This window comes from Microchirus variegatus (assembly GCF_963457635.1).
Source record: "Microchirus variegatus genome assembly, chromosome: 19".
Lineage (NCBI taxonomy): Eukaryota > Metazoa > Chordata > Actinopteri > Pleuronectiformes > Soleidae > Microchirus > Microchirus variegatus.
In genome coordinates, this window is record NC_139820.1 from 20,052,607 (window position 1) to 20,079,490 (window position 26,884).

The window sequence follows — 26,884 nt, forward strand, 5'->3', positions numbered from 1 at the left end:
GAGATAGGCACAGCACCCCCCGTGACCCTCTGGTGGAGGATAAAGCGGTAGATAATGGATGGATGGATGGATGGATTATAATGGCATTTTTACCTGATTACCCAACGAACACTTACATGCTTTGCAAATATATGCCTAATGAATGCATGCAAATAAGGACAGGTACTTTTAATTCTCAAAAATATAATAAAATATGAGTCTGAACTTGCAGTTTGGGGGCCCCCTGGTGGCTGCGGGGCCCTATGCAGCTGCATAGTCCGCATATAGCAAGAAACGGCTCTGCGTTTATGTTTGTTTGTGTTGTATGAAAATATTAAAAGTTACTGTGGAATATTTTTGATCAATGAAAGTGAAAAGAGTTTAGTGTTAAATGTTGTTTTTAGTCTTCATTTATTGACAGTCATGTGTGGAGCTGTGTGTGTGTGTGTGTGTGTGTGTGTGTGTGTGTGTGTGTGTGTGTGTGTGTGTGTGTGTGTGTGTGTGGGTGTGTGTGTGTGTGTGTGTGACACAACTGACGGATGATTTATGAGTGGTTTGGATTTATTTTGCGTGATAAATCCAAGAGATAACGCCGCCCAATTAAACACACATTTCAACAGTTAAAAAGACAAATATTTTGAATTTGGATGAAAACTGATTTCTAATATTATTACATGTTAAATATTATGTACATAAGAGCCTGGATTACATAGTTAGAATATTATAATTATATATATATATATATATATATAAATATATATAGATAGATAGAATAACAGTTTTTTAGTTGTATTATCTAGTTCTGACCAGCTCATATTTCACTCCAGTCCAGTAGGTGGCGGTAAATGTACCTAAAAGCTAGTTGCCAATAAAAGGCAGTAGAAGAAGAAGAAGTTACCCGCCTCGCCTCTATGGATTTGCATGTGTATCCGCCTTTTCCGGTCACATGACCGGCGGGAGAGTTCAGACCAGACTATTGCGGGTCTTCTCAGTGTTGGCGGGTGTTTGTGAGCAGAGGGACGTTAAAGACAGGCGCTCCGCTCCTTTAGCTCATATTAACGAACACTTACTTTACTCTGTGCTATTCTAGAACATGTCTGCGTGGGCCGAAGAGAGACGCCGCGGTGCTCAGAGCGGCCGACACGACGAAAGGTACGTTTGAATGGACCGAGCCAACACACGCTCTCTCTGTGCCCGGACAATGGCTGTGTTTGGTCCCGCACTTTCGCTCGTCTGAACACGGAACACTGTGGGGTTTAACTCCGGGAGACACTTTGGGGTTTAACTTCTTCTTCTTCTCTGTCGCGTCAAATGGCGCCTTTAGCTTCCTTAGCTAGCACCCGGTTAGCTCGTAGCCATGGAGCAAACACCAGGCTCTGGTTTGTGTGATAAGGAACGAAACAAGGGTCGTTTTTTTGTTCGTAGGAGGCATTAAACTGTGACAAGCGGCACGTTGTCGGACAGGACGTGTTGTGTTGTAGTTTAATGTGTGCAAATAGTCGGTAGTTTGTCGAACACTGAGGCTACAGCGATATAGCAACTGGTGTTTCACTGGCTCCACTTATTATTATTATTATTATTATTATTATTATTATTGTTGACTGTGTGACCACGGCTGGTGGTCAGGCCTTAAATGCACCAGATGGTGCTTCCTCCTCTCAAAGAGACACAATGGGCTGCTGACACACACTGGTGTTCGCGGGAGGAACAATCGGAAGTGGACCGTCATCAGATGGCGGGAGTCTCTGTCTGTTTGAACCTTATCGATGACTAAGTTAACATGAATGAATAAAATCATTGAAATGGATAATAAAACACTAACTCGACCTAAAATAACCTGACATTTTAAAGGTCAATGGAGCCAAAATATTTTGTATTTATTTTTAGAGCAGAATCGATTACTAAATTAATCGTCAACTATTTTGATAATCGGTTTGAAGCTTTTTCATGATTAAAACAAGATTTCTGATTGTTTTAGCTCCTTAAATGTGAATATTTTCTTGGTTTCTTTGCTCCACATAAACAAAGAAATCACTTAAACTGAATCATTTTGGTTTGTGAACAAAACATAATTTCCAGGTTTGACAAAAACTGATCAACGTTTTTTACGATTACCGATTAATTGAGTGGAGCAAAGAAACCAAGAAAATATTCACATTTAAGAAGCTGAAACAATCAGAAATCTGGTTTTAATCACGAAAAAAGCTTCAAATCGATTATCAAAATAGTTGGCGATTAATTTAATAATCGATGAATTGTTTCCACTCTCGTTTGGGAAACTTATGGATACAGCTATTTCATGTTATTTTATTGTAGTTAATTTTTAGGTTTTTACTCATGTGTTTTATGCACTATGTACAGCACTTTGGTCCACTGGGGTTTGTTTAAAGTGCTTAACAAATAAAGTTGGATTGATTGATCTAAACTAATTTAAAACTAAACTGGTTCACTCTGCAGTTTTCATACTCTTTCACACAGCACATTTCCTGTGTGTCGTACTTTTTATCTAACAGCTGGCAGCAGGAATTTTGGAAGTCCAGTTTCTTGCCAAAGGATATTTTGATATGTGGACTCCAGGAGCCAGGGATTGAGCCACATCCATTTGCTCTTTGCAAACCAGTTCTTAAATGCATTAGTTTGTTATCTGAAGCGACTTAAGTTGTAATGCAAACCTGTAGAACACACTGAACTGGTCTAACCCAGCTCTCTCTTGTCGCAGCACTGTCCCATCTCGGTGGTCCCACTGCAGGAAGAGGGGGGTGGATGGAAGTCTGCGGACCAACAGAGACGCAGAGGGAACGGAGAAGGAAAAGCACAGACACTCCAGGTAAAAAAATATATATATTTATGACTGAAAATCAAGTTTAGATAAGCATGACGTGCTATTCTTTTGAAAGTATTCGGATGTTCCCCCACACACACACTCACACCCAGCTAGGGCTGGGTACTGAACCTGTGTTCAACCCGGGCTGTAGAAGAAGAACTCTTAAGCAACCAGACTCCATCGTACGTGAGTCTACGTGAAAGATTTAAGAAAGTTTAAGTGAAAGTATTAGCGAGATTTACAAAACGAGTGCTTGTTCAGTTAATCTATCGTAACAGTAGATAGATAATCGCAGAGAGAGCAAGAGAAGAACAGGAAGTGACACAATATGTTCCCTCTTACGTCAGCCCAGTCCTAGCACCGTCCAGGAGCCGGTATCGTATTGGTACCGGCATATAAAGTTTTGGATTGACACTCAGCCAGAGGTGGCTCGTACAATGACTCCATGCTGCAGCACCAGCTGCTGTCAAGTGAACCGTTTGTGAAGGGTTTAACAGACGGTGATACTGCGCTCCTTTCATCATCAGTGACGTCACATTTGTAGATCAAAGGATTAAACTTTGATGTTTAAGAGTCTCTAAAGGAAACTGGCAATGATTCATTGCACCCCATTCTTTGTTTTATTAAAAGACTCAACCGTTGACTCAAGCAAATGTTCATTAATCAAAGAAGAAAACTCGTTTTCCCATAGACTTCCTTTGGAAGTCACTCCCTGGTGGCTATGCGATATATTTTTGTTTCCTAGTTGGCTTCCTCCAGCAAACCTAAAGACAACATCCATCTTAAATTACATTGTTGTCCATCAGTTTACTCATGAGTCACCAGCTTTGCGAGTTAGTGGACACAGTTGATTTCATCGATATACCATCATGTCTTACTCTGTCGACGACTGAACGTGTCCCTTGTGTTTCCTGCTCAGCTTCACCACTCCAGAGAGCTCGGGCCCAGTGTCTCGGTGCAGCAGGCAGACAGACTGGGGAAGCCAGGTGGAGGACGATGAGATGAGGAGGGATGTGCAGAAAGACATGCAGCGGTAACTAACCGGCTTCTCTTTCACTGGATGTCTCCACAAGCCATTAAAATGCTTTACTGAGTGTGTGTGTGTGTGGATTCTGCTCAGTTACAGGAGGAGGATACTGGCTGCAGAATGTTCCCAGAGGGAGAGAAAGACCTCCTCTGGCTCTTCTGGGAGGTCTGTTCTGTTCCTGTTTTCTTTCCCACCATTTAAAACGTATTCCTTTGTTGAGAAAATTAAAAAAGTATTAATCAGTGTATCAGTTAATTGGTAATTATCGGTTGTAATTTTAATGATTGTTTCCAAACATATGAGGAAACCTGAGGAAACGGTGTGGACCATTTGCACCTTCCTTTCTTGCGACCGTGTGTGTGTTAACGGCGGCTGAATGTGTGTCTGCTGCAGCTGCGACTCCAAAGAGGGAGACAACATGGAGACCGACGAGGCCGTTCTGCTCCGGCGACAGAAACAGATCAACTATGGCAAGAATACGCTGGCCTACGATCGCTACACCAAGGAAGTTCCAAAGTAAGTTCACGCTAATGTAATAAATGCAGCTCTAAAACCACCGTTAATGCATACAATATAGGACTGGACCATTATGGCAAAAACAATAATCACAATTATTTTTGATTGATATTGAAATCACGATTAATATACACAATTATTCATTGATTTCAAAACATGAATATTTATTGAACCACAAAACTCAACTTGTATATATTACATATTATATATAACTTAAAAGAACAGCCAGCACTCGCTTGCTGCAGCTTCACGTAATACTGGTGCATTCAAGGTGTTTTTCTAGCATAGGAATTTACATACACACAGCGACGTGCGGCGCATTAATTGTTTTTCTCCGATTATAATGTTTTCATGATCGTGAGAAGCCAAAATCGAAATCGCGATTAAAATTCGATTCATCGTCCAGCCATAATGCAACACTACAAAAATGTCATACAATTCAGCAAATGGTTCCATTAACCCTTGTGTTTCTGTGGTCTTCACCAGACACCTCCGTCAGTCCGGTGTTCACCCAAAGACTCCCAATAAGTTCAAGAAATACAGTCGTCGCTCGTGGGATCAGCAGATCAAACTGTGGAAGGTCAAGCTCCACATCTGGGACCCACCGACAGACAATGGCCAAGACAAAGCCCTCGACAATATGTAAGGAGATTAACACACAATCACATCACAGATGTGGGATTACTGGATGAAATCAAAGAAAAGCACCTCAGTGAGATACAGTATAGACCTTTGTGCATATTCTAACTCAGCTGTTGCTTGCCCTTATTTTCCTATAGTGATGAGCTGGGTCTTGATGATGTGATGGACATTGAGCTGGACTTCCCCACCCTCTCTGACTCTCACTGTGCCTCAGCCTCTCGCAACACACACAGCGTCTTACTGGAGGTGAGTTTGACGGTGTTTCCTGTTTATTTAGATCTGTCAACGCACATCAAACACAAACGCGAGAAAAAAGTACAGTTTCAGGTCCTAAACACCTTTTAATCATTGATTTAATTATTTGACATTTTGACTGTTTTAAAACGCCTGCTTGTGAGGAGAACCGTACTGACAGCGGCATAAAAACAACAACGGTATTCACGGAAGCTCACGCGACAATCTAGAACGGACGTGAGTTCGCGAGATCCAAGATAGACTGTGTGTATAAAGCGCCAGGTGGAAATACTCCTTTAGGGTCTATCAGTTGTCGTGTGTTTTTTTTTTTTTATATATATATAATTCAAAACAAGTTTTTTTTAGACCAAAAGTGAATTTATGTATTTATTTTGAGCGTGTCATTTTCGAACAGGGACTCCAAAAAGAGGGTCAGCATGTATCGATTAAAGATCATCGTCATAGCGTTTAGGTTGATTTGATTGGATGAAGTTGGGATGTCAATAATGAGGCTTTGCATTTCTTGTGTTCTGTCTCTTCCAGGATGAAGACTGTATGGGTACTCCAGTTAAAATTCAGAAGACTGAAATCTCGGCGCAGCAGGACTCCGTGTAGCTCTTCAAACACACGCTCATCTCAAAGTGTTCTGGTTTGTTCCAGGTTTACCAGCTTGTTGCTCTAAACGAGGCCATGCCACGTGAAAAGTCTCAGCTGGTTCTTCGTCCAACCCTGTAACAGTTTGTTGTATTCATCTTTGATTTGTACCAGCGCTTGTTAACTCATGGGATCTTTCACAGGTGATTCACCTGCTCTCAGGGAGTCTTCTATCACAGCTCAACCTTCCACTTCAATGTTGAGTCAATGTCACTGGTTTAGGGTTCTTCTTCTTCTTCAAAGACAAAAAAAAACACTTATAGCACTGATCTCTGTGGCATGGTCCTGCAGATGTTTGCTGGTCCAAATCACAAAAACCACAGTGCTTGGACTTGGTGCTAAGAAAACAAGAAAGCATTCAGTGGACTGGATTCAAAGATCCTCTGAGGAGTTAAAAGATGGACGAACCAAAGGAGAAAAAAAACAAAACATTTCTTTTCGGGATACATAATTACAAGACTTTTTCTTTCACATACAATTTTTAAATTGTGAAAAGCATCATTAGGTCTGGGCTGCGATTTGTTTTTACATAGGTTGTGTTTTATAAAAATGTTAGTATGTTTCTTATTGTTGTTTTCTTCATGGTGAAGACTTTGAAATAATAAAAAAATAACAAAGTTTATGCTGACTCGTCTAATTTTGAGCTTGATTGTTTGTTCAGTTTTGACTGAAAACAAACACAGTTTTCTCTCCTGAGATCTCATCACACGTTCACAGAACTTAACTACGAGCAAATATCACCTGTCCCCTGATCTGACCTGCAGTCCAAACCCCAGATACGTTTTAGTGTAGCAGTGGTCATAGTATGACTGATGAACCACTAAATGTTATTAATACACTAGAGTACAATGTACTACTACTCTACTTCCTCTTCTCTGCAGCCCATCCAATGTTTTCTGCCTCATAAAAGTCGGACTGTTGGAACTCCCCCGAGGTCATAGGTCATCTCCGTGAGCCCTGTAACTTGTACAGGGAGAACACTTTTCCAGGGCAGTAGATGTACTTCATCCGAGATTCATACACTATTGAACAAAGTACTTCCTACCTCTGCTAAAGCTAATTAGCCCCCCCCCCCCCACACACACACACAGATAAACGCTGGTCACTTTTATAGACTTTTACTACGTCATTACGGGAGCTTGATTAATATTAAACTCATTTCTACATTTAAATGATGTTCATTTGCTTCTCAAGTCAACTCCAAGAATTCATAAGCACCATTTTATTCATTCATTCATTCATTCATTCATTCATTCATTCATTTTAGACATTTCATATGACAAAACCTTAAGTCAAAATATTAGTTTATTTTGTATATTATTGAATAAAAGTTGTTTTTGTTTGTTGTATTATCTAGTTCTGACCGGCTCATGTTCCACACTCCTGTCCAGTAGGTGGCGATAAATGCACCTAAAAGCTGGTTGAAGAAGATTGAAGTTTCCGGTCTCACTTCCGGTCTGACTTCCGTGCCTCGCTGTTGCTTTATTATGATTATTATTATTATCAACGTGCTCTTGGACAGTCTGTACACACGGGCCTTCAGTCTGGAAACACCGGCTTTCTGGTAAGTTGTCACTCGAGAAACAAACAAAGCATTATTATTATTATATTTCTAAAACGCCCCCGGAGACGAGCTGGTGTTAGCTTGTAACTTAGCTAACACCAGGTTAACTCTCTCCCCTGCGTGTTCTGTCGTTTGTAGCATGCTTCCTCTACCGTTTGCTTCCATGTTTTTGCTTCCAAGTGATGCTCTATTTGCCTCTTATTTCTGTATTTATTTATATATATATATAAGGGATATTCTGAGATTTTTTGGAAATGGGCTGATGTGATTTACCACTTAAAACAGTCAAATTTGAGGGTGACAGTTGATAGCCTTTAGTATTACATGGCTTTTGAGTCATATCAACTGATAAAAGATATACCAACGACTATGGGCTGAAATATGTGCCACCAGAAACTGAATTTTAATTTAAATAGCTAAACTTGAATAATTACATTAAATGCACAATTTTAATTTGTATAGTCTAATTTGCGTCATTGCATTGGAAAAAAAACTCTTTATTTTAACATTCACTTCTCACAATTCAATTTCAATTTACTGTGACCCAGACACCCCGGGTACTAGTACAGGAAGCGCAATCGAGCGCAGATACAGAGATGCACCCACCCAGTTACTGTACTTGAGTAGAATTTTCACATATCTGTACTTCGTTCTTTATATTTCTGCACTGTAACAGTGTTTTCTGCTCCTGCTCTTTTCATCCATCGGTGTTTTAACTGTTTTTCGTGAATTTAAGAATGGTTTGAATTTAATGGGGTTCTTATAGAAAACATTTATTGTGGGCATATGTAAACAGCCATTCTCGGGCTGCTCTGATTCAAGCCTCTTAAATAGAGGCCTTTGAATGTAGCCTTTTTTGTGCACTGTGAACATGACCTTTGATCGTATCTGTGCTCGATCGCTCTTCCTTTACTAAAATTTAACCTAAATTGAAATTTAATTTTGAGAGCTGAATTTCAATTGTGAGAACTGAATGGTAAAATTCCAATGCAATGAAATCAAATTAAACAATACAAATTCAAATTCATTTTTTTAATGCAGTTATTCAAGTTTAGCTATTTAAATTCAGATATAATAAATGATTCAAGTGCAGTTTCGGGTGGCACATATTTCAGCCCATTGACGACTTTCAGCCATCGAAGCTGTCATCAAGGCAAATACACAAAATGGCCGATATTGTGCATGTTGATTTGTTTTATATCTCATTGTGGTCATTCATACAGCGACGGTCACGTGACAATTCAGATTGCATGGCAGTATACAACAGAAAAAACATAAAGGCGTTGTGTTGCAGTTGCCATACCTGGAGCCTGATGTGCCCATAATGAAGTATTATATTTCTACAGTGATTATATTTGACACATCTGTGTCTGCTCTGTTTTGATTGTAGAAATGTGGCTCTTGATCCAGCTTTTTGACAGGTGTGTAGAATGAGTTCAAGGGAAGAACGGCAGGCCTACGAAAAGCGATGGAAGAGGGTGAAACGAGAGTTCGCACAACTGGAACAGGCCGAGCAACAACAACAACAGGCACATCTACATCAAGAGCAGATACAACAAGAACATGAGGGTGAAGAAGTGCCAGCAGGTTCAGTCTGCAGCTCTGAGGAGGACGACGGCAGTGTTTACTCTGCCACAGACCTGGACATATGTGATGTGCCCATGGACGGACATGCAGGTCAGACAAGTGACGCTGACATAACAGGTGCACTCAAGTGCTTTTTACAACACTGGGCCTTAAAACATCAGATTCCACACCCTGCTCTTCATGACCTGGTCGTAGGACTGAAAACCATTGGAGACCCACTTCAAGGTACAGTGGCTTTAAAGTTTCACATGCAGGGTCTCTGCAGGTTTCAACAAGTCAAATTTAAGACTTTTTTGAGACCATAATGAACACAATTTAAGACCCATTTCAAATCTATACTGGCAAAAAAGTACAAAAGACATGAAGGAAAATTGGAGCCACAAATCTTTGAACTTGCAATTCGGTTTTCTGCACTGCTATGCTAAGCTATAACACACCGCGGTGCGCGCACAGCACACTAGCTAGTGGTGCTCGATAAATTGTCACCGGGCAGCACAGGTGGCCTACTTTAGTTCCGTGTTGTAGTTCTGTTATCGCATCCTCAAAAATAGAAACATTTCAAAGCGAGACTGAAGTTTATGCATGTTTTTAATAAAAGTAACGTTAATAGATTTTTAAGACCTTTCAAAACTTTATTATTATAGTATTTAAGACCTTTTATGAGATTTTAGGAAAATGTAAGTCATTTTGGTTTTAAGACACCGTGGACACCCTGTACGTGACAATAACTTTTTTTTTTTCAAACTGCAGATAAGACTCTTAGGGATGGAATGAATTGCTCAGCCAATGAGATGGACATGAAGGGTAAGAAGACACACTTGACTACTCACAAAAGGTTGGGGATATTCAACAAGAATATCTCTATGAAAAGTTGATGCTACAGTGATATTCTACCATGAAAGCAGGGCATTTGAGTAAGGATGCAATGGTCATTTCTTTATCTCAAACAAGAGCTCACAACAGTGGTGGCAATTGGAGCTGAAACGATTAATCGATGATTCGATTATTAATTGGCAACTATTTTGATAATCGGTTTGAAGCTTTTTTCATGATTAAAACAATATTTCTGATTGTTTTAGCTTCTTAAATGTGAATATTTTCTTTGTTTCTTTGCTCCACATAAACAAAGAAATCATTAAAACTGAATCATTTTGGTTTGTGGACAAAAAGACATTCGAGAACATCGTCATTTACAGGTTTGACAAACACTGATCAACGTTTTTTAACATTTTATGAACCAACCGATTAATCGATTAATTGAGAAAATAATCGACGGATTAATCGATTACGAAAATAATCGTTAGTTGCAGCTCTAGTGGCAATACCACAACAAAGCATCTCAATGTCTCAATAACTTGATCAATGTTACAGCGTTGTCTTGGTCTCATGATGTCAACATTTGACCACACCATACAAATGTCTCCATAGCCATGAGAACACACATAGACCGTGTTGCACAGAGGGTGGACCAGGTGCAGGACGGCGTCAGAGAGCTGCTCATGCGTATTCGCCCACAGTCGCCCCACGTCACTGCAGAGGAGGACGTGTTGCTTTCTCCCTGCAGAAGTGTCGTCGAGCTGGAGGAGTTGGACCAGAGTCTAAATAAGCAGGAGAGGAGGAACAAAATGGTAAAAACGTCATAATCTTCATTTATATAATATATCTTTATTATAATCATAATTAAAGGTACAAGCTCTCCACATTGTTCTACATCGCCCAATTATGTTTCTCTTCTGGATGTTTTTACAGCAACATTACCTCTCCAGTTTGGGCGGACAGAGCGGAGGCATTGCCGTCCGACGTATGCTACGACAAGTGGCTACGAATGAGGTTCTGTCACAGTATAGCTTGAGGGGGAGAAAGTCCAAAAGAGCCTTCCAAGACCTTTCCATATACAGGATTATAACAGGTCAGTGTTGTCTTCTTGTCCTCATCAGTATTGTGCTGGGCTGATGAGCTTTTAATTGGTCTTCTCTGCACTTTGACCAGAGGCCTGTCAAAAAAGCTTTCCTTCACTCACTGCAGCAGAAATAGAAGACCTGACTGGGCAAGCACTCAAGTTTGCCCCACACAGACAAAGGTAAGACATTGACATTCTCCCTCTATTTGTCCGTGTTGGTGAATGTGTGTTCGTAATGATTAAATCAGTCAGTTTTTTGATTACAAAAACCTGGCTTGTTAGTCGTTGCTTTTGTGTTCATTCTAAATGTAACACACCAAACTTGTGTTTGTTTGTTGAACTTTTTAGGCCAGCTGTCAAAGATTGATGGAGTGGGCTCATCCTCCGGACAGCCACTGCACATTTTATATGCACCTTTTTTTTTTCCACACACCTAGTCTTTTTGTACATTGCATTTGTTAAGTAAACTGTTCTATTTCTACTCGGGCGATGGTGGATCGGTGGGAGAGCGAGTCAAATGTGGGTTTGATTCCCGGATCCGATAGTCTACATGCCGATGTGTCCATGGGCAAGACACTTAATCTCATGTTGCTCCTGACGGCTGTTCAGACAGCGTGTGAATGGCTATGAAAGATGAGTGGTCATCATGAAAAGTGCTATACCATTTACCCTTTACCTGATTGTACTTTCGTTTTGTGTATATTTGATTTGATTTTGTTTATGTTGAAATAAAACTTTTTACTGTAAGTTTGAGTGCTGATGCGCAGACTGTTTAACATTAAGTTAAAAAAGATGAATATGTACCAAATACCATCATATGTTTATGAAATCAAAAGAGTGCTCTCAGAGGTTCTTAAATGCTGTGACATCGGTAACGTCAACAGGAAGAGAACGTTCTACAAAGGTTGAATGAAAGTACTACCTAGGGCAAACTTTCAGGGAACATTCACAGAACCTTTTTGGGAACCAGAAATTGTTAGCTGGGAATTAAACGCATTCTGTCCATGGTGTCTTTGCAGTGTCCTGCACTTAATCATTGAATTTAATGGGGTTTATTGTGAGCATAATAAGACCGGAGGTGAGCTTTTATTTTGAAATTTTGAAAAATATGAATTTTTGACGGGAGTGCAGGAGAGGATCCAGTCTGCGCCCACACACTCTTGCCTTGTTTTGGATTCGTTGTACCGAGCTCAGTCATTTATCCTGGATATGTGAATCCTACGTTTGTTTCCCGAATCCATCCATTGTTTAGTCAACAAGGATTTTATTGTGAAATATTTGCAAGATGGAAAAAATGCCGGCAGTATTTCTTTACCAGACGTAATCTTTGTGTGGAATGCAAATTAGAATGAAAACGTATATAATTTGTGTCATTGTTATGATTTAAAAGTGGTCCGTAGCAAGGTACAGTTAAAACGCTTTTATTCCACTTGTTGCACCGGAAGTGCCATCGCGCCGTGTAGGAACAGCTTGACTAACGGACCGTGACTTTAGCGACTAGTGGGGACAACCTATGCTAACACCCGTGCGGACCAGTCCACACCGCGGCAAGAGGTGTCCGTGTTCAGCCTGAGGTTTGTATCGAGTGTGTCTGCTCACACCTGTCTGTCTGTCCACTGTCTGTCTGTCTGTAACCAGCAGTGAGGTTAAAGAATGGAACCAGACGAACGGGTTAGCTAAAGTGACGCTAGCTGAAGTTGAACTTCGGACAGCAGGTCATCATGAGTCATTGACGCGGAGTCATGTCGTGTTTGTTATAGTCGCGTTTGTCTTCATTAGTCATTGTTAGTCTTTAATGTACCGGTGTGAATCATTCGTCCTCGCTGTCCTCTGTGTTAGCTGTGTGTGCTAACTGCTCACTGTAAAGTACAGTAAAGAGCAGCCTTCACCCCTGTTGTGGTCAGGGGCCTCTGGAAAATAACAGTAAAACAGTTATTTATGTAGCACAACCTTTCACAGTCATTAAAACGAAGTTAAAAACATAAATATCATACACAAACAGTACATTTTAGCTTCTTATTAAACTATGTTGTTAGCTGTTGTTGTAAATGTATTCCAGCAGCCGACTTTTGTACCCCTGAGGTGCAAAACACACAACGCAAACAAAAGCAGAACAAGTTTAGCACAAAATTGAAACACAAATCACACAACCCAAACACAAAAGCACAAAACACAAAAACATTAACTCAAAACACAAAAGCAGAAAACCAATGCAAATCACAATGCACACACACACACACAAGGGTATGGCAAATAACACAAAGCAACACAAAAGCACAAAACATTCTTTTGTGTTTGCGGTGTGTGATTTGCATTTCCGTTTTGAGTTAATGTTTTTGTTTTTGTTTTTTTCTATTTTGGTTTGTGTTTGTGTTTTTTGATTTGCGTTTCCGTTTTGAGTTAATGTTTTTGTGTTTTTTGGTTTGTGTTTTGTGATTTGCGTTTGTGTTTTGCACCTCAGGGCCACCGTACTTTTGCCCGTTATTTATGTATTTATTTTAAGTCTTTACTCTTTACAATTTTATTTATTCTTGAGTTGCTCCACTGGTTCTGGTATTTATTATGTATTTCAAGTATTAGGAGCACGTTTCACTTTTAATTCACTTTCGTAGTGTTTTTGTACAAAATAAAGTGACATGACCTGGAGGGTCTCTGTGGTTTCTCAGCCAAAAGCCAAATGATAAAAAAATATAGGCCGTTTGTTTGTTTGTTACTAGAGTTCATGATTCATTCATAACATGATATTGACAGTTATTTAAGTGGAGCTTTAAAATCAGATGATGTTATATATTGAGATGTGTCTCTGTGTACCTAGATGCCTGATGCTGGTCCATGGGTGTGAGTCGACTGGATGTATTTTACAGAAGGCTGCTCCTCACCAAACTCTTCATCGGAGGTTGGGGGAAGCCGGAAGACCTCAAGAGGTATGGAAAACAGTGAAGCAGCATATTGTGAGATTTGATTAAATGTCTTTCCTCTACAATATACACTTTTGAATGTATATTGTAATTCTATTTTGGCAGCATGTGAATGTCATGCCAGTGAAAGGGAATTTAGAAAGGAGAGCATCCTTCTTCTCTTCCATCTTGTGTTTTGCAGAATCTTTGAGTTCCGCAAGATCATCGGAGACAGAGAGAGATGCAAGACTCTTGTGCCCGAGGACTATCCAGTTTACATAAACAAGGTACACTGCTCAGACTGTTCGCTTGTCATCAGTGTACGACTGCATTGGCTGTGAGCTACACTGTTTGTTTGTGCTGTGCAGACAGAGGAGCACCCTGACTGTCTCATCCACGATGGGATCTTCATCTCTCCCCTGGAACACTTGGTTCCTGGAATCCTGCCACCAGAGGCTGTCAAAGCCAGGTAAACATGATGCTGACAGTGGTCCAGTGATGGAAGTCACAGTAACACACACTCAAACATTATGTCTGCTAAAGAAGTGCATTCTGTGTTTGCCTCTGAAAATTACAATAAATACAGTTTCTTCATAGATCTTACATTTCCTGGTCCTACAGACATTTCACAATAAAACTGACCTTTTATGTACAGAGGTAGATTCAAGGCATTCACAGAGACATTATTGATCGAAATCAACACCTAAATTAAGAGTTAAAGGTGCATTATGTAATAAATCATAAAATCCTCCTAATATGTCACGGAGACTCAGGAACAATGTTCATATAACAAACTGAACTCACCAACAACAACAGTACAGACAAAATATTTGCATTAAAAAAATATTTTGCAGACTGCAAATCATGTTTATGTTTTGAAATCATGTTTTGGCGTCATGTGGCGCCACCTACCGCCGTCTACCAGTCACTGCAGTCAGTAGAGCCTCAGGTGCCGAGCAACCACGGGTTGCCAGTTACGTCAGAAAATGAAACCTAATAGACCTCGGTGTTTTGAATTTGAGTGTAGTAACCGTTTTTGGCCACATTTGTACACATGGCACCTTTAAACAAAGTACAACTATATATATGATAAGATAGTGATGATTATGGCCTCAGGTTTTGTGTTGTAGTTTAGTTAAAATCACTAGTGAATAGAGTATGGGTTTAAAGCTTTTGTAAAAACAGCTCTGTTTGCCTCTTCTGTTGTGCATTGTGTAGCTTTGTCTGTTGAAAACACAAATGTCCTCCCTGTGTGCATGTGTGTGTGTGTGTTCTACCAGATTCCAGTTCATAGTCCCAAAGAAGTGGCAGAAGAACAGACCAGTGTGTATCCACTTGGCTGGGACCGGAGACCATGTAAGACCGTGAACCTTTGATAGTGAACGTAACTTTGATCCTAAGTCTGAGTCAATGACTTAAACCTGACATTTCTCTCCTCTTGAGCACTCGTGATCAGACCTCTGCTCCCTGCACTTAATCAATGCAAGTACTGCCTCGTGGTTATATGCCTCTGTCAGCTTGTATGATATCAAACATCTCAGCATGTTCACGAGACCAAAACTGAGGGTTATTTTTGCATTTGTTATGATGAGGTAACTTTTTTGTTCCTAAGGTTCTGTTTCATCAACACTTACATGCTTTCACCTGTTCAGGGTTGATCCAGGTTGACTTATGTTTGATTAATTACACACAGGAGCTCCAATCATATTTACTGATGCACATCCTGGTACAACAGCAGCTAATTAACCTGACCCTGCTGCCTTCATCCTCTACATAGAAAGCTTCTCTTATCTGCAGATTTCAGGTTAAGCCTCAGTCAGTTTGCTAGTTTCCCAGCGCTCTCTTTTTGTGAATAATGCTCTGTCAAGGCCGTCAAAATCCCTTGAATTTTATGATCAATAATATGTTATTGTCAAGGCCTTTCATGTCAGGCTGAATGTTTCCCTCTTAAATTATGCATTGTCACCTCCCTGCAAACCACCTCAGATATTAGAGATGTCCAGTAGCTGTAGCCTGTTCTCTAGTTCTCAGTGTGTTGGGTAGCATTACCTGATTTTAATGTGATTACCAGGTAGGGATGCACCGGAATCAAAATACTTGGCCGAAACACTGGAAGAAATGATTATGCCAATTCTGTGCCATTGTTTTTTAAATCTAATTTTCTTGTCATGGCTGGGACTGTGAGTACTTACCTCACTAAAGTCAAGGCATTGCAATTATTGTATAGATTATTATTCTTGCTTCAAAGAATAAATTAAAGCTCCCATAGACCAGAAGTTCCAATTAAGGCTGTTTTTTAGTGTGTATCTGCGTCATTACCTTGTTTATGGAGCCCTGAAGGTTCTAAACAAACAGTTCAGTCACTGCTGAGAACGCTGTGTTTTATTGTAATCTCGGGCTCAGCGAGATCTCTGAAAAAACCCGGTCCGGTTACGTAAACAGCGGTTCTCCTGAACAGCAGATCCTCCTGCTCCGGGCACTAGTCCGGGCACATCCGGTTGCGTACATTGAACCGCAGAAGAAGAAAAACGCCGTTGTGGAGGTGTTTCACGAGCGACAGTGTCTTCTGACTCTGGGTCTGACTCCGGGTCAAAGGTCGTCAAACTGCGGCGGGGAGTCGTGAAGAAGCTATTTTTAAACACTGTTAAAACAATGTTTTGATAATGAGGAGCAGTGCATCCACCGCTCCAGAGGGGGGACCTGTGCTTCTGAGAGCGGGTGTGCTGATTATGTCACTTCCGGGTACTGGCTAATCATAAGACAGTTGCGAAGGTTCTACGCTGGCTGGCCAATCACAACACACTCTGTCTTCTGGGGGTGAGATTTATGTCTGAAATATCACGACTGATGAGAGCTTCAGTGAGGAGAGATTTCTATCGGCTCGTTTACAGCAACTAGGAGGTTTTTGAGCATAAAAACAAGTGAATGTATGTAAGTAGACCTCCATAACTAACATGTGCAACAGGACCACTCTGTGTGAGCTTTAATATCAGACAGATGAGGGTGCATGCCATCCATCTAGTGCAGACAGCGCTGAGCCAAGTTTCGCTGTTATAAAGGTGTTCCTAACTGATCTTGGACTGATATACAGGCGCATGCTAGCTGCAGTTTTTGTGTGTCATCCTGATTCCTTCAGTTTGTTTTGGTGTTAAAATGATTTCGACGGCCAAATTTTCGGTGCATCGCTATAACCAGGTATGAACAGTCCACCCTGACTCCTCCACCAAGAAGAAGAAGATGATGTGTTTTACGTGTATTTCTGCTTGTTGGCAGTTCTTCTGGCGTCGGCGGACCTTGATGGCCAGACCTATGATCAAAGAGGCAGGAATGGCTTCACTGATCCTGGAGAACCCATATTATATCCTTCTGTATTGACAGTAACCACAAAGAGTACAGACTGCATCATTAAGAAAACCAGATAATGTAATAAAGTATAAAGTTTTTTTTACCAATAATGTAATAAAGTATTGCATTAATGGGATAATGTAATAATTCCCTAATATTGTCATAATTTAACAGCAGACCACCCGGTTGTTGGGCTCAAGTGGTGTAAGCAACGCATGCTCGAGAGCTCTAGCGCCACCAACAGGTCAACGTTGGACATGCATGAATGTTCATTAACTTTTGACCTGTTCATCTGTTTTTCACATATGATGTATCACATGATGAAAAACTAATATATATATATATATGTGTAGGAGATTATGCTCGTCTGCGTAATTCCTTTTTATTCCTTGACTGACCTTTTACATGGCTACAGAAAACCCAAAGACCAACAGTAAGTTTACTCCCTTTTACATGACATTGATTTGAATAATTAGCATTTTGATAAACGGCACACGTTTATTCAATTATTATCCTATACAAGTAAATTAAAGCAAGCTCTCAGTTTTAGAAATGGAATGTGACTGATAAGGTGAAGTTTACAGAGATGACAGTTTATTATCTCAGTGGAACGTGAGCAAGGAAATGATTTGTCCCACTGTGTTTTAGGCGTTCCTGTCTGAAGAATGTGTCGGACCTGTTTGTAATGGGAGGAGCTTTGATCCTGGAGTCCACGGTGCTTCTCCACTGGCTGAAGAGAGAAGGCTACTGGCCACTGGGGATGACGGGGATCTCCATGGGAGGATATGTGAGTCACCATGGCAACACACGTGGTTTTACTAGTGTTCCTCCACAACATGCTGGTCAAATGTTAAGGGAAACTGGAAAGGTTTAAAGATTTACTGTCGGGTACTGTGAGATAGGTCAGGAAACGTACCCATACCGACATTTACGACGATAACCAATGTCAAAATGTAGAGCTGTTAAAGCTTAGAGTTCAATATTTCACCGACACAGGTCTTATATGTTGCCTCAAAAGGTTGATATGTTTGTCTTTGTGTCCAGATGGCATCCCTGGCAGTGACCAACTGGCCAAAGCCCATCCCGTTGATCCCCTGTTTGTCCTGGTCCACGGCCTCCAGTGTCTTCACCACGGTAATCCACTTATCCAGTATTGTTTCAGAGGAGTCTATATCTTAGCAGTAATGGAGAAGAAGTGGTCCAGAAGTCAAACTCTGCTGTGTTTCGTGTGTGAAGGGTGTGCTGAGTAAAGCAGTGAACTGGACTGAGCTGGAGAAACAATACGCCATCAACTCGGTGTATGAAGAGGAGATCATTCAGCTGTTGGAGTACTGTGGGGTAAGTTGTCCTTCCTACTCGAGAGCTCCACAACTGGTGGGATTACAGATTCATTAAATCACAAATATTTGGAACTGTTGAACAATCAGAATGCTCTTGACAGCATCAGTAAGAACCTTGGGTCTGTTTGTCGTGCTTTGTCCTTGTCTGTCAGGCGGATTCTTTAAAGATGGGTCCAGACTTTGTGAAAAACATGGACTCTATAGAGCAACTGCTGACTTTCTCTGGAGCTTCAGTCGGCCAGTACTCCAAATCCAGAGGAGAGACTCAGGTTGACAAAGTCGACCACTTGTTATCATCGGTGAATAACACTGGGACAAGCTTGGACTCTGGACCAAGGTAGACATTCTTTGGCTTGTTTTGGACATTTTCCCCACACAACTCAATACTTTTTGAACATTTGTCACAATGTATGCTCCATCTGAGCTCATGTACTTAATGATCTCATTTGTGCTTTAATTAGCTCAAATTACATTTAATCCTTTAGTTTCAAACTTAAATTATTTTTGTTTCTGGAAGCTTTGGTACAAACGGCACACTGCATGGGAAGAAGAAAGATTCGGCCAAATGCTTTCGACCATCGTTGCACAAAGAGTCGATCGGCTTCATGAAGGGAGTAATGGATGAATGTACACACATGGCCAACTTCTCTGGTAAGTGTTTTGATTCAGATAGAGACATTCACATTTAACCTCTTCTTCACTTCTTCTTCAAATCTTTCAGTTATGCTGTGTTCCATGTACATTTACTCTGACACAGTGGCTTCTACAGTGAAACTTACACCTCTGGTGGAATCTCACAAGTGTTATCTTTATTTTGATACCAAGATAATCCACATAGAGCTTGTAACTGCAGAAATTTATTCTTTTTAAAAAAAAAATTATTTTGGGCATGTCATTTTCGAGCAGGGACTCCAAAAAGAGGGTCAGGGAAGAAGTGGTTAAACATTTGACAAGTGCTGACAAATGTTTTCTGTTGTTGTGTTGCAGTTCCTGTCGACCCCAGTCTCATCATCGTGGTTCAGGCTAAAGAGGACGCCTATGTCCCTCGCACAGGCGTCCTGAGTCTGCAGGAGATCTGGCCAGGATGTGAAGTCCGTTATCTCAATGGAGGACACATCAGTGCATACCTGTTCAAACAGAACGTCTTCAGGTAAACCACTGGAACATAGGAGCCATGTCAATTGTCACTCTTTTTCAACTGATTGAACTGATGTGTTTTTCTTTTCCAGACGGGCCATATATGACGCATTTAACAGATTCTGCCTCAAGTATCCCAACTTGCACTAGCCTCAGAGGTTGCACCACACCAGGACCAGGATGTCCACAGACCAGAGGCCTCAGTGAAGCACGTCTTCTGCTGAGAATCACTGTGTCTGGCTTCATATTCTATCATTACATGAAGGTCAGCTCAGTGTAGTCTCCCTGCAGGACGAGTGGTGTGTGCCATGTGATGGTGTGAAAAGAACTATACAACTTTGATTTATCATTAAAAAACAAAGCAAAAAACGTGTTTGTGACTGAGAAATAGAACATTTTATATTACGAGGAACTCCCATCATGGACTGTTTGCTTTTCTCTGAAATCTGTTGCGGATGATGATTATGATGAGGTTCCAAACAGGAAGTACCCTGTCACACGCTGGGCTCCAATTTTCTTTTAGGCGAGAGAAAAAAATCCTTCAGTTATGCTGTGTTCCATGTACATTTACTCTGACACAGTGGCATCTACAGTGAAACTTACACCTCTGGTGGAATCTCACAAGTGATATCTTTATTTTGATACCAAGATAATCCACATAGAGCTTGTAACTGCAGGGATTTACTGTATTTAGTTTGGGCATGTCATTTTCGAGCAGGGACTCCAAAAAGAGGGTCAGGGAAGAAGAGGTTAAGTGAAATATGATGTGGTGTCAACGCTGGATGTTTTATTCTGAAAAATAAACTGGATGTTTAATTTCTTTCTACTTCCCTTCCCGCTCGTGCTGAATTAAGCTGAATTTATGCGACTGTTCAGCATCCGCCAGAAACAGAAGTGAGTGCTGTATCCAATCTGGAGAGAGGAGAGACTTGTTCCTGGTTATGCCATGGCTGAGAATATTTGATCTTGCCTCAAAAATAATCTACATTATAATTCTTCAGGCTGTACACCTGTTGGTGCAAAGCTGCCCTTTCATTATCGATGACATTCTTGTGACACATCAGTTATGACATGATGCCTTTGAACAACAGGATTCCGAAGTATGAGTGTCACGTTCCACAGTTTGAAGGCATAGAAAGAGAACAGGAAGGGTCGTAGAGGGCGCTTCTGCGACGTGACGGATGCCAACTGCCATAAAACACCAAGAACAACCCTCAAGAACCAGAGCAGATTCTGTATTTTCTGTTGCTGTATAACACCATGCCTCCGAAAAAGAAAGATGGAGGTAAAGCGCCTGCAGAGGTGGACAGACAGAACCTGGGGGGGCTCGTAGAAGAGGTGGAGAACCTACGTAGCGAGCTGGATAAGGAGAGGAAAGATAAAAACTACTTCCAGCTGGAGAGGGACAACATCCACACCACTTTGGAGGCTACAGAGAAAGAGCTCCAGATGATTAAGCTGGAGCTGAAAAACTTAGACACAGAGCTAGAAGAGGACGAGCAGTGGCATCAAGCAGAGATACAGTTGTACAAGCAGAAGGCAACGTACCTCCTACACGTACAACGAAAGACGATCTCTAAGGTCAAATCCAATTTTTCCATATCCACTGGCCAGCGATGGGAAGAGCAGGAACACTTGGAGACCGAGCTCAAAAGCACCGTACATGCCACCATGAAAAACACCACAATGGATTATGACCATATCGTCAAGGACCTCGAACTGAAACACGAGGAGGACAAGATTCAAACGAGGAACAAATTTGAGGAGCATCGCGCAGAAATCCGAGCCACCAACGAAAAAAGGTTACAACTGAAGGAGCTGGAGGAAACGAGGGAGAAGGAGCTCAGTGACATTAAAGATCAATGGAAGAGGCACATTGCTACTCTCATAGAAGACCACAACAACACCCTCAAATCTTTGAGGGAGTGCACTACAGACGTACAGCCCACAGTCGATAACTGTGAGTCACTGAAGACAGCGATTGACCAGATGAATATGTCGCTAAAGCAGAAAAACTATGTGAAAAAAGTTCTTTTGGAAGACAATAAATGTCTCGCAGAGCGTCTACTGAAGGTCAACAAGGACATTGTTCAAAAAGAGCTGAAAGTCAACATCCTGAGAAGTATTCATTCTACCGTCTACCAGAACTTCAAGGAAAAGCAGCTGAACGCCCGCAAAAAAGATTACGGAGCTCTGCAGCAGACGTTCAGGAAGCTCCAAATGGAAAGAAGCCAACTCTGCAAGTCACTGTCTCAGGAAATCAGAGCGATGAAGCATGTTGCAGGTCTGAAGAACGTGCAGCTGGAGACGGAGCTGAGAGCCACTGAAGATCGCCTGGAGATGCAGACTTCTGCAATCTAATGACACTCATTTCATTTGACAGGTTTTGTGATACTGCTACCATGTTAGAAGTTAGATTTGGGAACAGACTGTGGAAAACACTCAAAAGGTGTTCCACTCAGCACCCTGGCATGTAATATCTACGAAAGCAACAACCAAATAATTATATTCATGATTAATATACTATGTATATATAGTACGTAGTAGTTTATTATGGTCTTGGACAGTAATGTATAAAACCCCTGAGTTATGTGACGGAAATATACCTACAAGTTTGATGATGTCAAATAAAGATACAGTTCATGGAAAAATGTTCCACAATGTACCCACTGTCTATTGTAATGGTAAATTCCATTTCTCTGACTCTGAGCTAAAACGTCCCATCACCCATACCTGCCAAACACAGAATACCAGGTCCTTTGTGTATATTGTATTGTGTATTGTGTGTAGCCTGAACTTGCACCTTCCTGCAACACCAGCAGCTAGCTCTAGCTCCCTGATGCCTACAGTGGACAAAGAGGTGTGAAAGCACAGTCTGAAAAGGTAGAGCCTTTGTCTATTGGAGGAATGCAAAAGGGAAGTTGCTCAGACATAAATGTGGAGGGTTCACTCTGCTCGAGGTATTTTTTTCTCTGTTTTTGCACAGTTTACAGCAACTTTTATTATTAAACAGTATATATATATATATATATATATATATCCATAAGGTGAAGAGCTGAGGCGGACTAACTTTTTTTAAACGACATCACAAATAATTAAAGACTAAATATAACATTGTAAAAGTACCATGAATCAAAACATTTTATATGAAATGATCCAATGTCACAGTAAACACTGATACCCAGAGGCATTATGGGAGTACAATATCAATATTACTTCATAAAACTAACATCAAATATATGCTTCAATAGGAGTTCTCATCTGTGCAGGTATTTATTGGGAGTCAGGGCCATTTTATGAACATTGCATGTTCAGGCTAACACTGATTCCTCTCTGCTCCAGACATACTGTCGTGATAGCTGTCAATCAAATTCTACAAGGTCCACGTGGGTGTGATCACACTGAAAGTGACCAATCACAAGAGGGCCAGTGCCCTCCTTGGTTTCCACCCCCAAACTCTCAAAAGTCTGGTCGACTCGAGCAAGCAGATTTCAACTTTGAGAGCAGAAAAAAATTGTAATTAAAAAAAAAAGTACAATTCTGCCTTCGTCAGGTCATCATCATTTTTAATTTGTGTAGATTTGAACACACTCATCATCTGTAGCTCTGAGATTTCTTTTTCCTCTTGGTCAGATGACTGTAGCAGCTGAGCAAAACCAGCAGATCGTCTTGAAGTTTTATTGGTGCTGTGGTCGTTATTATCTTCCTCAGAGTCTCTGGATTATTGAAATTCATGGTCTGTAGTTCATCTGGCCTGTCCTTCAGGATCCCGTATGTGTTGACGACAAATTCAGTGAACGCTGGGTGAAGTGTGCTTTTGTATCCTAACTGTTTCAAGTGCTCCATGAGGTCCGTGTACCTCTGAGTGAGATACAGCTGATAGCCTTCATCCACCTTCCCTGACAGTGGATGTGTGCTGATATCTAAGATCTTGTTTGGTATGTTTGCTATCGTGAAACCATAGAACCTCTTTCGGCCCTGGAAGACATGTGACAGAATGCTTCTATCCAGCTGGTGGGCAATCTCTCCTATTATCCTTTCCTTGACATCATGAGGATATTCGGCTGGGCAGCCGAGCTCACTTGTGTCGATGCAGATGGAGTTTTGTATGAAGGACCTAAGGTCAGTGGGGGACGAGGTCCGGTGGACGTGTTTGCTTTGGTGCAGAGCTTTTCTGAACTGTCTCTCGTCACAAATGGTCTGGCACATTTTGGGAGGGTTTCCTGCTGATTCCACCAGAATATCATTGAAGTTGTGGATCCAGCCTGTCAGGTCGCTGACCAGCAACTTCATCTGCTCGTTTTTGTGTTCAAGGTGCTCATTTTTTGATACCAAGCCAGCAATGGTTTGCTCTGGGTCCATTGTCAGGTTTTAAAACAGGTTTTAAATGGTGTTTGACTGCAGTTGGCATCAGTAATAAAAGTGCATCATTGCCTTCTTCTCCGTCCCTTGCCTCCTCTCCTTTACTACTTGGTTGGGTGGTTTGTATTTCTTATTCTTAAAATAATTTCCAGCAGGCTGCACACCGAGAGGTGCAATGGCGCCCCCTGCACTCTTCAGTGTGGAAGCTTTTCTTAATGCTGTTGCACTTAAAAGGATCAAAGACTTTAAAGAAGGATGCGTCCAGAAGTTAGCAGTGATGGGGCATTGGGAATTCCAAAAGACACAGTGGAAATCTTTGAACTGCGATTTTCCGCTTCAATCTGTGTTGGATTTATTGGAAGAACAAGAAAAAGTAGTGACACAGTTCACCAAAAGAGGTCTTGAATCTTTAACACATTGAACAAGGGACACAAAGAAGTGGGAAGAAGGATAAGAAGAGGATGAGAGTGATGAGATGAGAGGATGAGCAGCACTGGGCCACTCAGTAGTGATGCTCAAATGAAGCAATAAAGCAGTATTGAACCACTTTGCCAATTGTATTGACCATGGGTTCATTCATTCAAAGGTTATTTCAGTGACATCTAGTGGTGAAATAGTAGACATCTGGGATTAAGCGAGGGTGCTTTCGGAAACAAAGTAGGAGCGTGAGGGGTCTATATGCAAAACTTTGGGCACCCCTGTAAATGTTCATGATATTCCTTTATAAATCATTGGTACTTTGGATAAGAAATTTCAGTTAAATATATCATATAGGAGACAAACACAGTGATATTTGAGAAGTGAAATAAAGTTTATATGATTTACAGAAAGTCTGCAAGAATTATTCAAACACAATGAGGCATGTGCATAAGTTTAGGCACCACAAAAGAAACATGTTGTGCATCCTCCTTTTGCAGAAATAACAGCCTCTAAACGCCTCCTATAGCTTCCAATTAGAGTCTGGATTCTGGCAGAATCCACAAAACATCTCCAGTTCAGTCAGGTTTGATGGTTACAGGTCTGGGGACTGAGATGGTCATTCCAGAACGTTGTATTTGTTCCTCTGCATGAATGCCTTAGTAGATTTTGAGCAGTGTTTAGGGTCGTTGTCTTGTTGAAAGATCCAGCCCCGACACAGCTTCACCTTTGTCACTGATTCCTGGACATTGTTCTCCAGAATCTGCTGATATTGAGTGGAATCCATGCGACACTCAACTTTAACAAGATTCCCAGTCCCTGCACTGGCCTCACAGCCCCACAGCATGATGACGGAACCACCACCACATTTTACTGTAGGTAGCAAGTGTTTTTCTTGGAATGCTGTGTTCTTTTTCCACCATGCATAACGCCCTTGTTTTGCACAAATAACTCTATTTTAGTTTCATCAGTCCACAGCACCTTGTTCCAAATGTGCTTTAGCATACCTCAAGTGACTCTGTTTGTATCGGGTGCAGAGAAAAGGCTTTTTCTGCATTGCTCTTCCATACAGCATCTCCTTGTGTAAAGTGCGCTGAATAGTTGAACGATGCACAGTGACACCATCTGCAGCAAGATGATGTTGTAGGTCTTGGAGCTGGTCTGTGAGCTACTACTGATATTAGTGAAAAGAGCTCACTCCATGTAGGCTATATTCAGAACCGTACTATAGTGAAATGACAGTACTATCGGTATATATTCAAAGTAATTAAAGTATGAAAAGTATTAAAATCCAATAAAATGTTCCCTGTCAGTGTTGTTTGGTCACAGCTCCTCAGTCCACACCGTCATCAGTGTCAGGATGACATCATCATCACACAGTCACAGCTCCACAGTCCACACCGTCATCAGTGTCACGATGACATCATCACCACACAGTCACAGCTCCACAGTCCACACTGTCATCAGTGTCACGATGACATCATCATCACACGGCCTAAAGTGACGTCACAGAACGTCTGCTGTCAGAGAACTTTATGAGAAATATGAATAAAAGAAAACAATTCATTTTCAAACGTATTACATTCAATGCTTTAATATCTCAGTAAACACGACAGCAGCTGTCACAGTGTGCTCCCATGATGCCTTTCGCTGTTCAACTAGCCCAGAGGCATCATGGGAGTAACAGTACTGCGCGGGCTTTATTGGCCGCTCAACCCGGAAATAAACCCGGAAGTGCCGTCGCCGGTCGAACGTGAGACAGCAGTTTTCAGAGCGAACTACAGCAAAGAGTTTAAAGTAAGTACGTTAATTTAGTTTTTGACCTTAAAACAATGATGAATGTTTGAATAACACATTATGTTCATATTCTAAGTGAGTTTAAACCGTTTAGTTGTAAAGTAGTATCATGTTTTCCATTGTTTTGATTAAAAAAGCCTGTGACGCACTTACTAAACCACCGAACTCCGTTAGTAAAAGTCGTGATTTGATGAGACGTCGTTAATTTAGTGAATGAAGTGTTTATTTTGACCAAAGCAGAGGTGACAGACTGAGGTCAAAGCAGCCGCTCCTAAACGTGAAGTCTGCTTTACGTCAATTATACAAAAGTAAAATGTTCAATTATACATGAAAACAATGATATGTTAGCATTGTGATGACTTCTAACATAATGATTTCCAATAAAACATGAAATGTATTATAGCTGTAAAATAATGTATAGATCAGTTTTATTTTGTCAGTCTCAAACGTTTCTCTGCATATATTTATTCATAATTCTATTTCTACCTTGTTGTGATTTTTGAATTAAACTACTAATAAATATTATGTGTATGTGTTGCGTGGGCGTGTAGTGTCCTTCAGTGGGGGGCGTGTCTTGTACTGTGTCAGTGGAGTCTTCTCAGTGAAAGTGAAAGTGATTTTGCTTCAGTCGACACTGCGCAGCTGAACGACAGAAAAGTGAG

At 41.0% G+C, this 26,884-nt stretch overlaps 3 protein-coding genes across 3 annotated transcripts in view; 2 read left to right on the plus strand and 1 right to left on the minus strand.

Moving 5' to 3' along the window:
* LOC310941034 (NACHT, LRR and PYD domains-containing protein 3-like) overlaps window positions 1-26,884 on the minus strand; it is a gene marked incomplete at both ends in the record, with an annotated part of 313,773 nt that overhangs the window by 8,664 nt on the left and 278,225 nt on the right. The window lies entirely within an intron of this gene.
* Window positions 996-5,888, plus strand: slbp (stem-loop histone mRNA binding protein). Its single transcript, XM_083905525.1, has 8 exons — window positions 996-1,131; window positions 2,699-2,806; window positions 3,723-3,836; window positions 3,924-3,995; window positions 4,224-4,346; window positions 4,833-4,988; window positions 5,126-5,234; window positions 5,766-5,888. The coding sequence occupies exons 1-8, from the start codon at window positions 1,073-1,075 to the stop codon at window positions 5,835-5,837; spliced, it is 813 nt and encodes a 270-aa protein (XP_083761651.1). The 5' UTR covers window positions 996-1,072; the 3' UTR covers window positions 5,838-5,888.
* Window positions 12,395-20,466, plus strand: abhd18 (abhydrolase domain containing 18). The gene is made up of 14 exons (XM_083906521.1): window positions 12,395-12,501; window positions 13,743-13,851; window positions 14,027-14,111; window positions 14,193-14,293; window positions 15,105-15,180; window positions 17,098-17,192; window positions 17,585-17,602; window positions 17,818-17,956; window positions 18,214-18,303; window positions 18,406-18,507; window positions 18,662-18,846; window positions 19,027-19,160; window positions 19,497-19,659; window positions 19,739-20,466. The coding sequence occupies exons 2-14, from the start codon at window positions 13,760-13,762 to the stop codon at window positions 19,794-19,796; spliced, it is 1,338 nt and encodes a 445-aa protein (XP_083762647.1). The 5' UTR covers window positions 12,395-12,501; window positions 13,743-13,759; the 3' UTR covers window positions 19,797-20,466.